Source organism: Apus apus, chromosome 6 (genome assembly GCF_020740795.1).
Source record: "Apus apus isolate bApuApu2 chromosome 6, bApuApu2.pri.cur, whole genome shotgun sequence".
Taxonomy (NCBI): Eukaryota; Metazoa; Chordata; class Aves; order Apodiformes; family Apodidae; genus Apus; species Apus apus.
This window is the reverse complement of record NC_067287.1, coordinates 16,910,298-16,923,968: the sequence shown is the minus strand read 5'-3', so window position 1 is coordinate 16,923,968 and position 13,671 is coordinate 16,910,298. Positions and strand designations below refer to the sequence as shown.

Here is a 13,671-nt window from a genome sequence, read left to right as displayed (position 1 = left end):
CTCTGCCCCCTCTGCCGAAGTGGCAGCTGCCTCTGATATGTCACATTCCTTGGCCAGGCTCCCCCTCTCTGCGCCTGGCGTCCCGGCCCTGCAGCCCAGCTCCACTTGCAAAGATAGAAAGGGGCCAGCACCTTTCCATATTAGCAGTGAGGCTCGGGGGGACCCAGCCTTCCTCCTCCCCTTCCCCTTCTCCAGTGGTGTCACCGGATCCAGACAGATAGACCCTGGTGGCATGTGGAGGGAAAGGACACCGTCATGCTTCCTGCAACGCGAGACCCCGGGCAGGAGCGAGCCCCACAGGGCCCCTTTGCCCAGTGCCCAGCAGGCAGCAGAAGCAGGGATCCCTGCAACCCTTCTCACCCCAAATCCACCTGACAGGAGGCTGCAAACACAGCAAAACCGCTTTTCTCTTACTGAGCTCTTGCCTTGCTGCCCTGATCAGCAGGAGTCCTGGACAGCCCAGATCAGCAGGAGCACCCTTCTCTTTGGGAGCCCTCTGAGAGCTCCCACATGCTGCCCTCCAGACAACAAGCAACCAGGGACTGCCTGTGCCACCCCCAGGCAGGGCTTCCCTGGTTCCTGCCGTGATGGCACACAGCTCTGCACCTGGCCCCAGCTGCCCTCGCCAGGGGCTGTAGATGTGGGTGAGCAGGACACAAGTGTCACAGCATGGTGCTGCCAGGCTGCAGACCAGCCCCGCCGACTTTGCCACAGCTCGTTGTCACTAGCCCAAGGGTGCTGACATGAGTGGAGCATCACCAGCAAAGAGAAAATCCCAGTATTCCCCTGTATTGGGTGACTGGGGCACACTGGAGGGGGATGTCCTGCTGGACCTGCAGCCCGACTGCTGAGCAAACTCTGGGGTCTCTAGGGGCTGGAGGAGGGCTGCCCAGCGGACCAAGGGCTGCTCTGTCCCCTGCCTACCACCCTAAGCTGCTGGGGCAGAGACCCGGTCCAGGCTGCCTGGGCCAGGGAGGTGTCGTCCCTCCCCAGCGCAGCCCTGGGGACCGTCCTCGATGTCACAGGGCCACCTGCTGGAGACAGCCCTTCAGATTCGGCACCCCTTCGCCCCTGGCCGGTCCTGCAGACAAAGGTGACGTTCACCACGCTGGCCTCCCCTTCAGGGACCCCACGCAACCCCGTCCCCACTGCTGGCAGCAGCACCTGCCTTGTCCCAAAATGCCACCCTCTGCCAAGCCTTCTACCCTCCCAGGGCTCTGCTGCCTGGCAGGGGGGTGTGGACTCTCTGATGCCTCCTGGGGGACTGCAACTCTGAATCTCTCTTCCCCATGGGAGCTTCCCACAGAGGTAAATTTGGAGTGAGGAGAGCTCTGCTAGCAGATCCGTGGCAATGGTGGGTGGCAGAGCCTTGGATAGGTCCCCAGCAGCTGTGGGTCCAGGACAGGCCTGGCCTTGGTGAGGGAAGAAAGTGGGCAGCTGTGGGGCTGAGAGCCACTGGGACACAGTATAAGGCCCTGAGTGTATGGGGGGGGGGACAAGGGTTAGTCACCCAGGGTCCCTCCAAACCTGCTCAGGGCTCAGCTGCCTCTGCCCCCAGTCCCAGCAGGGCTCTCCCACTCAGTGCAACTGGGAAACCCATCACCACAGGCAGCAAAATGCTCTGGGGCACCTTCAGTGTGAGTGACACAGTTTCTTTGAGGGACTAGCAGCTTAGGAAAAAGACGTCTCGAGGAGATGCTGGCCTCCCAGCCCACCTCAGCCCATCCCTGGGGGTCTGTGTGATGCCCCCTCTGGGAGGCACCTCCCCACCACCCCATCCCACCCCTGCCCCAGAGATGCTCCAGGAGGAAGAGGTGATGCTCCGCTGTTTATTTCAGCCGCCTGAAGAGTCACATAGACGTGGTGGGGTGGGGGTGCAGTGGGGCGAGGGGTGGGGGTGCCTGCCCTGGCCCCCAGGCCTCTCTCCGGCTCCTCTCCTTCTCTCCCCCCTCTCTCCCACTCAGTCACTCCTCCTCTCTCCTATGTCCACCTACAGGTACCCTCTCGGCTCACAAGCCTGGCCCCGCACAGCCTCCTGCTGCTGGGGGTCCCCGCAATGAGGGAGGTGGGCGCTGCCCTCCTCTGCCCCATGAGGCTGCCTCTCAGGCTGGGGGGAGCACAAAGCCACAGTCCCCCCGGGTTGGGAGAGGGATGCAGGTTGGGAGCACCCTGGCTCCGAGCTGGGCAGACAATGGGGGGCTCGGCCCGGACCCCACTTCTCCCCATCCCTGGCATTGCCACCATGCACCCGGAGAAGTGCCAGCTCCAGGAAGGCCAGCATGGGGGGACAAGTTCCTGCTCCCATGAGACAAACCCCAATCCCATTTCTGGCACAGGGAGGGGGCTACAGGGGGATCCAGAACCTGCTGCTGGGACTGTCCCACTCTCCAGGGAGCTAGCTAAGGCTACCACCTGCTCCCCCCAGCCCCTCCTGCCTGCCCCCTCCCTCCCTCCTGCTGCCCCCCCCCGGCCCGGGCCTGATCCTGACACTGGCATTGCTGCTGCAAAGCTGCAAAAGCAGAGCTAGCCTTTTGAAGCCGAAGGAGAGAGTCCGGGGGGCGCAGAGGGCCTGGAGGCGGCTGCGCAGCGGGGACCCCTCAGGCAGTGCCGGGGGAGCACCGGCAGGCGAGGTGGGGGGCAAGAGGGGGGCTTGGCGGCAGAACGGAGGCAGGGACAGAAGGTGCCAGTGGGCTGCTGGAGCAGCCTCCTCTACAGCACTTCATGCTGCTGCTGGGTCGCCTCGCTCACCACCTGCCAGAAGAGAAGCACCATGAGATGCCATGCCATCCCAGCACTGGAGCCCCAAGCTGGGGACAGACACTGTTCTCAGCTCCCCTCCAACCTCCTCACCACCCCCCACTGCCACCCTGCACTCACCTCTCCGTCACGGGTTTCAATGGTTTTGATCATCACTGTCTTCTTGGTGTGCACCTCAGAGCCACGCTGCTCTGGGCTGGTCTCTGCAGGTGGGAGGACACAAGGGTTGGGACCATGGGGACATGTGGCATGGGGATATGGGGCAGGGGGGGCTGGGCCCACCTGGGGCCTTCAGGAGTCCTGGTTTAATCCCCTCTCAGCTCATGACAACACCCAACCAAGTGCCCACACCAGGGGCTCAGTGTGGCACCCATGGGTTCACAACCTGGCTGCAGTCCCCTCAGGAGGAAGATTCACCCCCACACTGGGCACTCCCAGGAACACATCCTAGGTCCCCCTTCTCATGGGTTGATGCTTACCTCGGAAATTGAGTGCAGAGGCGAAGGTCTGGTGCATGGGGATGCTGATCCTGTGGGGACACAGAGGGGAGAGCTCAGTGCCAGCCAGCCCCAGCCCTCAGGTAGCTGCTCACAGGATGGGAGCCAAAAAAACCAGCTGACCCTGCTGGCTCCCCCACCTTGTCCTGCCCCCCACCACTCACCGGTTCTCCTCTCCTTCCAGCAGCTTGCGGTATGTGGCAATCTCCACATCCAGAGCCATCTTGACATTGAGCAGGTCCTGGTACTCACGCAGATGCCGGGCCATCTCATCCTTCAGGTGCCGAATCTCCTCCTCCAGCCGGGCAATGGTGTCCTGGTACCCACCAGCCTCCCCCGCAAAGCGTTCCTCCATCTCCCGCATCTGGCGCATCAGCGAGTCGTTCTGGGGGGACAGGGGAGCTCAGCAACATGGGGGTAGCCAGAGTGGTCAGGGGTCACCTGAGGTGCGAGCTGGGGATGCCAGGGGGTCCTAGGGGAGAGCAAGGGACCTGGAGAGAGCCATGGGCAGCTCTGGACTGGGTCCAGCTGACGTGGGACAGCGATGGGTGGCAATCACCCTCTGCCCAGCGCTGGCTAGAACGGTCTGGCAGGCAGGCAAGCTGGGTGACCCAGCACCTTCTGCCCCACTGCCCAAGCCCCCCAGCAAAGCCACCCTACCCCAGAGGGATAAATGCAGAGACACGCAGGAGCACAGGACAGCTGCCCAGGGGGGGCACTGCCACACTGGTGGCTGCTGGCTGGCTCCTGTGACTGTGACCGTGCCAGCGCCAGACTGTTGTGCCCTGTTTGTTTGCAGCCACCTTCCCAGCCTGCAACAAGACACCCTGATCCCTGCACCCGCCTGTCTGGAGCCTGCCAGCCCGGACACCTTTTGCAAGCTGTGTCTTGACCCCGAGGCTCTGCCAAAACACCTCACAGAGGTCTAGACTGCTGCTGGGGAAAGCACAGCCCAAATCTGACAGATAAGTCCCCACATGACAGCAACTCAGAGAGCTGAGAAGAGTCCCCCACTCCAGAGATGCCCCAGAGATTCCCAAGCAGCCCCAGAGCAGTCCCTGGAGGGAAGCTGGGGGTCTTCCCAATGCTGCCCATGGCTCACCGTGCCCTTGAGGGCATCGATCTCGCAGGTGTAGGACTGGATCTGGTGCCGGTACTCCAGCATCTCCTGTTTCGCCTGCCGCAGTGCATCATTGTTCTTGTTGGCTGCCTGTGTCAGGTCAGACACCTGGGGAGAAACAGGGATCAGTGGGCATGGCACCAGGACACACAGGACCTGCCATGAGGGAGCAGACCCGAGCTTGCGGCCTCTCGCACCTTGGACTTGTACCACTCCTCAGCCTCGGCGATGTTCTTGGCAGCGATGCTCTCGTACTGGGCACGGATGTCCCGCAGTGCTGCCGTCAGGTCGGGCTTGGAGATATCCATCTCCACCTGGATGTGCTGCTCCTGCAGCTGAGCCTGTAGCTCCCGGATTTCCTGGGGGGACAAAGTGACACCTCAGGGCATGCTCTGTCCCCCGGGCACCTAACACTCTGTCGCCTAGCCCCACAGGTGCTGTGAAAAAGGGGACTTCCCCTGGCCTACCTCTTCGTGAACCTTCTTGAGGAAGGCAATCTCCTCCTGCAGGGACTCAATGCGTCTTTCCAGGTCAATGCGTGCCAGTGTGGCTGCGTCCACATCCTGGGGGGACATGAGGAGCAAGGGTTAACAGGGGTGGTGAGGCAGGGGGAGGACTGGGACTACACACCAGGACTGGAGGTTGCAAAGCTGTGCCTAGGGCCATGTCCCAGTCCTGGGGCCAGGCTGCTGGGATGAGATGGAGGTGGGAGGGGAGGTGGGGGTCCCGCACCACATGGGGAGGGTGAGTACTCACAGCTCTGAAAGCAGCCAGGTTGTTCTCAGCCTCCTCCTTCAGCTGGATCTCTTCTTGCAGCCTGGGGACAAAGAGAGGAGGTCAGGAGTATGCAGAGGGAGCCCTGTCCCCCAGTGGTGATGTCCCCCAGAGCTCCCCCCGAGCCCTCCGTGGCCTGGTAGAAAGACATGGGATTGTCCTGCACTCCCAGCGGGCAGCGGGAGGGCTGGCGGGGAGCCAGGAGCTCTTCCTCCCATTTCCTATTATAGTCAACGCCGGAGAGAGTACAAAGGCATGAGGTCAGCTCGGTGCCATCCGCGCTGCCCCAGCCCTTATAGGGGAGAGTGGCCGGCGACCTGGGGGACAGGGTGCAGGGTCCGGCACGGGGAGCCCAAGGGATGGCCACTAGGTGATCCGTCCCAGGTAGAGCAGGAGGACAGGCGGGTCTCAGCAATGCTGTGGGACGGGGGTAGGGAGGGGGCACTGCCGGGGTGTGAGCCCGGGGGGCCGGGCTGAGTGCGGGGAGGGAGCAGCGCCGCAGGCTGCTGGTCGTGGGAAGGGCAGCGGGCAGGACCTGTAGGTTGCCTGGGTGGTGCTGGCGCAGGGGGTGGCAGGAAATCCACCACCTGTTCTATGCCTGCTCCTCCCTTGACATTCAGGGGTTGTCCATGCTGCCACCCCCAGACTCTCAGCATCAGAAGCTCTGTCCCACAGGAGCCTCACCAGCATCCCACTGGAGCTGTAGAGGTGTGGGGAGGCAGCTGGCTGTGTCACCCCCAGGAGATTGAGGACTCAGTGTCCCCGGGGGACAGGGGACAGAAGGGAAGGCACAGACCAGTATCAGGCAAGGGGCTCCCCCAAGCATACACCACTGCTGCGAGGTACCCCCACACTGGGGGGGTCACTCAGCCTGGCCATCCTTGTGGCTATTCCTCACTGGTCCCAGCCCTAGCACCAGCACCAGCCAGGCCCAAAGCATCCTTGGGGGTCCCTGCTGCTTCCGAGGAGCACTACAGACACCCACAGCAACCCTGGAGCACCCCTTGCCTGCGGAAGTGTGGCTGTTTCCTCCCTTCCCTCCTTCATCTCCAGAGCTGTTGAAGCACCCCCCACCCCGGCCCCCCCCCCCCACCCCCCGGGTCAGCCTCCTCCCCCTCGCTTCCGCCTGCCTCACTGACTCAGTCTGTCTGTCTGTCCTCAAGGGCTCAGCAAACCCATGAGCTCACCAGCCCTTCCTGGTGTGAGCAGGGAGGAGGATGCCAGGGGGGGACACTGATCCCTCAGTACTGGGGATCCTGTGGCATCACAGCCCTGCCTTGGCCCCACTGCAAGGAAGGGCACATGAGACACCCCTCCTGTCCTGCCTGCTGGGTGCTCCCCAGGTGCCTGGTGAAGGCTGGCTGTGGCTATCCAGAGTGCCCTGAGGAGATTCCCAGGCTGTGGACTCCTCACTCACCCGGCCCCACCCCTCTGGGCCAGCTCCCCCCTGCCTGCCCCATGCCATGGGTTGGGGAGCACCCAGCACTGGTGTAGCAGGCTGTGGGTGTCCTTCTCCCTCCCAAAACTTGTAGCTACTGTGCTAGGACCTAGAACCAGGCAAAACACCGTGCAGGCAGAGGCAGCCAGCAAGAGGCATGGCCTGGGTGCTCTCCTGGGTGCCCAGGGGACAGGGTGAGGGGGACAAAGGACCAGACCCACAATAGGGTCCATGCCTTGGGGCACAAGGATGGCAGCGAGCACCCGAGGGGCTGCTGGGGAGAGCTCTGCTGTCACCCATCCTGAGAGATGGAGATGCAGGGATGGACACCCACAGGAACACAACAGAGCCCTTCCTCACCTCTGCTTGAGCTTCTGCAGGTCATCGAGCAGGTTGTCACGCTCAACCTCAACACGGGCCCGCTGGCTGGTGAGCAAGTCCACCTGGCGCCGGAGCTCCCGCAGCTCCTCCTCGTACATCTCAGCCACGCGGGTGGGCTCCTTGCCCCGCAGCCGGTTGACCTCGGCCACCATGAGGGCATTCTGCTGCTCCAGGAAGCGCACCTTCTCGATATAGTTAGCGAAGCGGTCATTGAGCTCTTGCAGCTCCACCTTCTCGTTGGTGCGGGTCTGGAGGAACTCCTGGTTCATGGCATCAGCCAGGCTGAAGTCCAGCAGCTCTCCAGCACCTTGGTAAGCACTTTGGTAGGAGCGCAGGGGCGTCACACGGGTGGTGCGGAAGCTGGACAGACTGGGAACGGCCGAGGTACGGGACACCTGGTAGACACGGGAGGTGACAGAGCTGCCGCTGCTGCCCTTGCCCCCAAAGGAGGCGCGGGAGAAGACCGGAGAGGCACCACCGAAGGTGCGGCGGTAGGAAGAGACCCGCTGGCTGGAGGAGTAGGACTGGCTCATGGTGGCGGCGTGGGACGGCGAGGCCGGAGCAGGGAGCAGGCAGAGGGGCTGGCGAGCGGCCGGCAGCTCAGAGAGGCTTCGGAAGGGGACCCGCGCTGCCGCTATTTGTATCCTGCTGACATCACCCGCCCCTCCTGCTGCCGGGCAGCTGGGGGATGCTGCTGCGGGGGGGTGGGACGGCTGCCAGCCCCCGCCCACCACCCCTCACCTGCTTGCAACACTGGGCTGCAGACCCCCGGATGGGTGACAACAATGCCCGTGAAACCTCAGGGACCCTCAGACCCCACTGGTTTGTCAGCCTCCCCACTTGGCCCCCCACTGCGCTGTCCTAGCCCTGGAGGTGCAAGGGAGGGAAAAGGGGCAGGCTGCTGGTAAGGCCCCCTGCACTACGCTGTTGCCCATTGGGGTACAGTGCCACCCCCGAGGGCCTGGACAGACAGAGAGACAGCCTGGGCTGGTGCTGTGGGGAAAGATGGGGACTTAGCCCTCACTTTCCCCTCCTTAAGCCTGACTCCATGCCTGGTGGCCACAGTCACCTAATTGGCTTTGAGAACCATAAAATCCCCCTGATGGTGTCTAGATCTGCCCCACAGCAAAAGCACCAGTCTCAGCTCTGCATGTGGGGTCAGACTCCAGCTTTCCTCCCCCAGACTTGGCGCAAGGGAGAAGCCTAGGTAGAGGGTGATGTGGGGGCACCCTTGCTCTGAGTGTGCTTGTGCTGACCCATCACCCCAACCCCCTTTCTGATAAGGAGGGCTCAGCACTGGCCCGGGGCTGGGTGCTCTTGGGGTGGTGCTGAGTGACCCCGAGCAGGTGCTGGAACCAGAGTGGTCCTGGTGACGTCACCCCCCAGGTCCTCACTCCGGCACATTCCTGAAGCAGCAGGCACCCAACCAAAATAGCCTCCCAAGCTCATACGCGTGGGACATACATGATATTTATAGATGGGGGAGGCACCCAGTTAACCCTTCTCATGCCAGGCATACAGAGTGCACAGCTGGATCAGGACCCTGCCTGGAGCAGCCCCAGCCCCTCCCTGCTCCCTGTCACCCCTAGAGCAGGACGAGGTCCCCAGGTCATCCCGGGGTGCTGCAGACTCTCCGTTGTCTTCTCAGCCTCCCCCTTGGCCTGGCAGTATTTGGGGAGCGGAAAGCCCAGCCCAGCTCTCCAAACCTTCCCAGAATGGAGACTACCCCAGCTCACCCCAAAACCCCTACCACAACTTCCCATCTCATAGACAGGTTGTAGGCCAGGGCAGGGACTCCTGTGACCAAGCATAAACCCATGCCAGCTAAAGAGGATATTCTGACAGAGGGGAACTGCACTGGGAAACCTCCTTGGGCAGCACCTCCTTCTCACCAGGCCCCCTGGTACACCTGGTGACCCCCAGCCCCAAGTTGGGCTGTTCTGGCTCAAATCAGCTAGCACAGCCCCAGTGTCTCTGTCCCTGGAGGCCTTGGTGGATGGGACTGCTGTGCCACCAGGTATTGGGTGACTCAGCAGCAGCACTCAACTCTGACTGGCCTCACACCTCCCGGTCCCCCACCCTGGCTGCAACTCAGATGCTGAGTGGTGCCAGGGCTTGCCCATGGCAGCACTGGCACTGCCAAGGCTTGGGGTAGGTCACAGCAGCATCCTCAACTGCCCTGGCTCTTGAGGGCACTCCTGTTTGCTCCCTGCCATCCCTCTGCCACCTGGGGGGTCAGCAAAGGTCTGTGGCCATGAAGGTGGGCAGAGATTCAATTATCCCCCCCAAGCCCCCATCCCTGGAGTCCCTCCCAGCCACGTAATGCAGCAGCTTCCCAGAGGGTGCAGGCTGCCTGGTGGAGCCTGCCTTTAAAAGGGAAGGTATTTCCAGATGGGGTTGTTTCAACCCAGTGCAGGGGGGAGGATGGAAGGAAGGGGGGCTTGTGGGGTGTGGGAAGGGAGATGGAAAAACAGACAGGATCCTTCCTCCTCCTGGCCCTGCTCCGAGCATGCCTTGAGCATCCCTAAGCCCTGCTCGTGTGCCCTGCCTGCCACATGGGTGCTGGCAGGGTGGTGTGCTGGCCTTTGACTGGGATGCAGAATGGCAGGTGGGTCCCCACACCACTGCAGAAGACCTTAGGGGTCTGGCCATCCCTTCCTGTAACCCCACCCCACTGCCCCACCAGCCAGGATGTGGGAAGGATGGGGCCCCCAGAGGTGGCATGTGCAGCAGTGCTCAGCACCCTGCCCTGGTGCTTCAGGTAGGGCCTGGCAAGCCCTGGTCCTCATCCCACAGAGCAGGGAGGTGCAGGGTTGGCATGGCCCAGGGAAGGGAATTGCACTCCTGGCTCTGCTGCTATGACAGGAAGCAGCTCAGAGGGGTTAACCAGGAGCAGTCTCCTGACCCCCTCTAGGACAGACTGTTTGGAGTGGCCTTTCCTCAGCTTCGTGACAGCTTTCCTGGATGGCTGTGCAGGCAGGGGCCCCTTGTCTGGCAGAGAGTGGACTGACGCCTTGGACTTCCCGCAGACTCTTTGGAAAGCCCCGTCTGCATGTAGGACCCAGAAGCTTGGGAAGCAGGGGGTGAGGAGCAGAACCCTGACATACTGCCAATCCCATCCCAGGGATGTGGTTCCAAGCAGTCAGTGTCAGCTGAACCCCCAGGGGCTGCAAAAAGCAAGGAGGTTGCAGAGAGCAGAGGTGCAGGGGTGCCTCCAGTTCTGGCCAGCCCACAGCTCCATCCCAGGCTGGGTTGACCCAGACCAGCAGAGCCTGGGAAGCAGCCTCTGAGCCCCCACACTGGCCCAGCCCCAGCTCCTGCCTGGCCCTGGGACGAGGCTGCTGCCGGGAAGGCATCGGGAACTGGAATGTCAAACAATTCCCTCTGGTCATGACATCCCCTTGAGTGAAGCCAGCTGCATCCCGCAGCTGCCCCTCCTCCCTGGACCTCCCTCCCTGCTGCTTCCCCAGGATTTAAGCAGCCCAGGGAGCCAGGCACAACGTCCCCAGGCTGCAGGCATCTTGGGGCTTGGAGTTGGGTGAGATTTGAGGACAGGGTGCCAGCCCCTCCTCAGCCTGGTACCCTGCTGCAGGGGCCCCTGCCCCTGCCTCACGCCTGGCCCTGGCTCAGGGGTGAGTGGAGGGATGGGAATGAAGCGGTGAGGGCATCCATCCCCCTCCCTCCTGGCCCCTGGATGTCTCCCTCCATCCCGCTCCTTTTACAGCCATGAGTCTCCGAGGCGCCTTTACCCTAAGAGGGAAGGACTGTGCGACCCATTCCCCAGTGCTTACGGACCCAGGGCACGTGCTGTTGTCTAAATAGGAGATGGTTCTCCTTCCCTGCCTGGAGCCATGTCACAGCCAGGCCTGCTGGGGTCCTAGAAGCTGGTGGGTGCCCTGCAGGCTGCAGACCCCCACCCGTCACTCCCCCCAGCTGCCCCACACCTTTGCTCACTCCAGGGCTTGAGGCCTGCAGTGTGGGCACACAGCCCATCTGCCTGCCCCCAGTCCCCATCCTGTGTCACCAGGTGATGGGGGTGTTGTGGGTGATGGCCTGCCTCTGAGTGGCACAGGGGTGCTGGGAGCACCCAGTGGTCCCCACAACTTCTGTGGATGTTGGGGGTGTCGAGCTAGCCTGTGTGGATGCTGGGGCATGTTTGCTTGCCCTCCTGGGTCTGTGTAGATCCTTGGGGGAGCTGTTGCCTTCATGTTCCACAAGGATGCTGTGGATGATCTGTTGCCCCCAGGACCATGTAGGTGCTGGAGGAGACCAGCTACTTCCATGTCCATGCAGATGCTCGAAGCATATGCCTGCCTCTGTCAGTCTTCTCCATCTAGTCCTACCAGCCACGGCGATGCTGGTGTTCACCTGCCCCTGAAGTCCAGGGCCAGGCTGGGGATGTCCACCTTCCCTTGTGGTCCTTGGGGAGATTCGTCTGCCCCTATGGCCATGGGGATGCTGCGGGTGCCTGGCTGCCCTCACGGCCCACATGGCTGTAGGGATGACTAGCCTCCCTCGTGGTCCGTAAGGATGCTGGGGTGTCTGCCCTCCCACAGGCCTCGATAGCATCACCCGTGCCAGCGCAATGAGGTAGCCGTTCCCCGCGGCCACGTCAGGCGCTGCCCGTGCGCTCAGCCCCCAGCAATGCCCGGCGCTGATTTCTCATGCTCAGACACGTGGGCCGGGGTGGGGGGGATCAGCCTCACCGCTCCCTCCGCGGGTGCCAGCCCCGAGCTCAGCCCGGCAGGGGTGGCAGGGAGGGGGTCCGGGCAGCCTGGCAGGCAGCGAGGGGGCGGCACTTCCTTGGAGCTGCGGCTGTGTTTACAGGCTCTGCCCTGGGCTATATCTCTGTTAACCCCTTCCAGCGGAGCTCAGCCCTGGCTGCCTACCCCCAGAGCCCTCCACCACCCCAGAAAGTGCTTCTCTGAGCAAAACCCACACAGCTCCCCACCCAGGGGATGTGGGAAGGGACACGGTGCCCTGTCCCCACCAGTCTCCTCCCTGCCAGGCACCCTTGGGCACATGCATGAATCCACCAGTGGAGTGCAAGGCCCCGAGGAGGAGCTGGCATCAGTTCTGGGGGGCTGTCAGCGGCTCCCTGGGGCAATAGGGAATCTACGGGGCAGAGAGGGCCAGAGATAGGAGCACTGCCTTCCCAGGAACACTGTGATGGGGTGGGGGGCAGCCACGGCAGGTGCTGTGCAGTCCCCTGGCATCCAGCCAGGGTTGAGTCAGAGCTCACTCAGAAATAGCCAGTGGGAGCTTTTTCTGGAAGCCCCACTGCTCTGGGAATAGCTGCTGCATGCCAGGGCGCTGCCCTTTGCTCGAGCCTGTGGGGTTGGGCAAGGGCCACACCCGGCCCTGCCACTCACCCCCTGCCCTGGCCACCCCAAATCTGGGGACCCCCCTCCTCCTGCACCCACCACCCAGACCCATCTGCCCTGGATACTCATTTGCTGGGTACCCACCCACTCCAGGCAGTCATGGGCTCCAGGCACCCATGCTGCAAATGTCGTATGTCCCCCAGGCATGGCCTGGGGACCACCCAGCAGCACCCAGCCCTGAGCAGGGTGATGGTGGAAAGAGGAGGGGGGGGATGGCTGCCTGGCACCCATGTGTCCTGCAGGAGGATGCAGAACAGTGGGTGCGTGTGGCTCAGCTCCAAGCCAGGGTGCTGGGTGCCTGCTCCCAGCCCGGTCCCGTCTCAGCAGGGCACTGGCCATGTGTTTTGCTATGGTGGCTCTGGTTGACATGGAGACCCTCCAGCTGTCTGCTCACAGGGTGCCAGGTGGTGGTGGGGCTCGTTCACTTTGGGGAGGGGGAGAGGCAGGTGCTGGGGGCTAAGAGCGTAAATCCAGAGCTGTCATGAGCTCCTGGCATGACAGGTCCCAGGGTCAGGGGCAGCAGGACCACCAGTTTCCAGTCCCCAGGACACGAACAGTGTCTCGAGCTAACAGGGTGCCCACGCTGGTGACTCAGGAGCTGGGAATCCGGCTGGCACCAGGCACCTGGGCCCCATGCAATGCTCACAGACTGCCACGTCCTTCCATTGCCAGGAAGACACAGGATCCTGCTGGGAAATGATGCACAAGCACTGATGGAAACCCAAAACACCACTGCCACACCCAGCCCATGTAGGTGACACAGCCAAGGGCAGAAGCCACCCTGATCTGTGGCAGGTCCAGGGGTCCCATCCCCTGGATGTGCTCAGGCCATGCCCCTCCTGGGGCTGGCAGGACAGCTGGGGTTCACCTGCCACTGTGTCACCTCCCAGCACCCCTATGCATTCCTGTCACTCAAGAACATCAGTCCCTGAGATGGCAGCAAGGGCTTGTGCCTTGTTTTCTGTGAGGGCTGGATAGTGCCAAGGCTTCCAGGGGAGTGACGAAGTGGGGGGCTGCCACTTGGCTGACGTCAGTGACTCACCCCAAAGACACCCAGCCTTGGGAAACCGCGTGTTCCCCAGAGCACCCCAAGGCTGTACAGGGACAGCTGCGGGTGGGCCAAGCCCTGTTTCAGGGTGGCCCCTAGTTACCTGGTGCCTAGAGTTGGGGTACCCCAAGGCAGCAGTGGGTGACCATCCCTGGGGACCCTGTCCCTGCCCCTTGGCTCCCACCCCAGCTCCTCATGGCTGTGCCCAGCTTCCACGCACCCAGCTCTGTTTGGCAGGCTCCAGGTTTGCCTGGCCCTGGACCAGGGTGCAA

The 13,671-nt window shown here is 62.8% G+C and overlaps 1 protein-coding gene across 1 annotated transcript; it reads right to left on the bottom strand.

Annotated features, from left to right (window-relative positions):
* Positions 1-1,815: 1,815 nt before the first annotated feature.
* Positions 1,816-7,586, bottom strand: DES (desmin). Its single transcript, XM_051623893.1, has 9 exons — positions 6,947-7,586; positions 5,131-5,191; positions 4,842-4,937; positions 4,572-4,733; positions 4,357-4,482; positions 3,419-3,639; positions 3,237-3,286; positions 2,878-2,960; positions 1,816-2,751 (listed from the first exon to the last, which is right to left on the bottom strand). Exons 1-9 carry the CDS (start codon positions 7,498-7,500, stop codon positions 2,710-2,712), a joined length of 1,395 nt encoding a protein of 464 aa, XP_051479853.1. The 5' UTR covers positions 7,501-7,586; the 3' UTR covers positions 1,816-2,709.
* Between the last annotated feature and the right edge of the window lie 6,085 nt (positions 7,587-13,671).

Bases quoted from the DNA above. Each gene is read 5' to 3' on its own strand.
- DES (XM_051623893.1), bottom strand. From the start codon at position 7,500: ATGAGCCAGTCCTACTCCTCCAGCCAGCGGGTCTCTTCCTACCGCCGC. The intron at 4,734-4,841 runs GTAGGCCAGGGG...TTGTCCCCCCAG, and splicing joins TCAAGAAGGTTCACGAAGAG to GAAATCCGGGAGCTACAGGC. The intron at 3,640-4,356 runs GTGAGCCATGGG...CTGTCCCCCCAG, and splicing joins TCGATGCCCTCAAGGGCACG to AACGACTCGCTGATGCGCCA.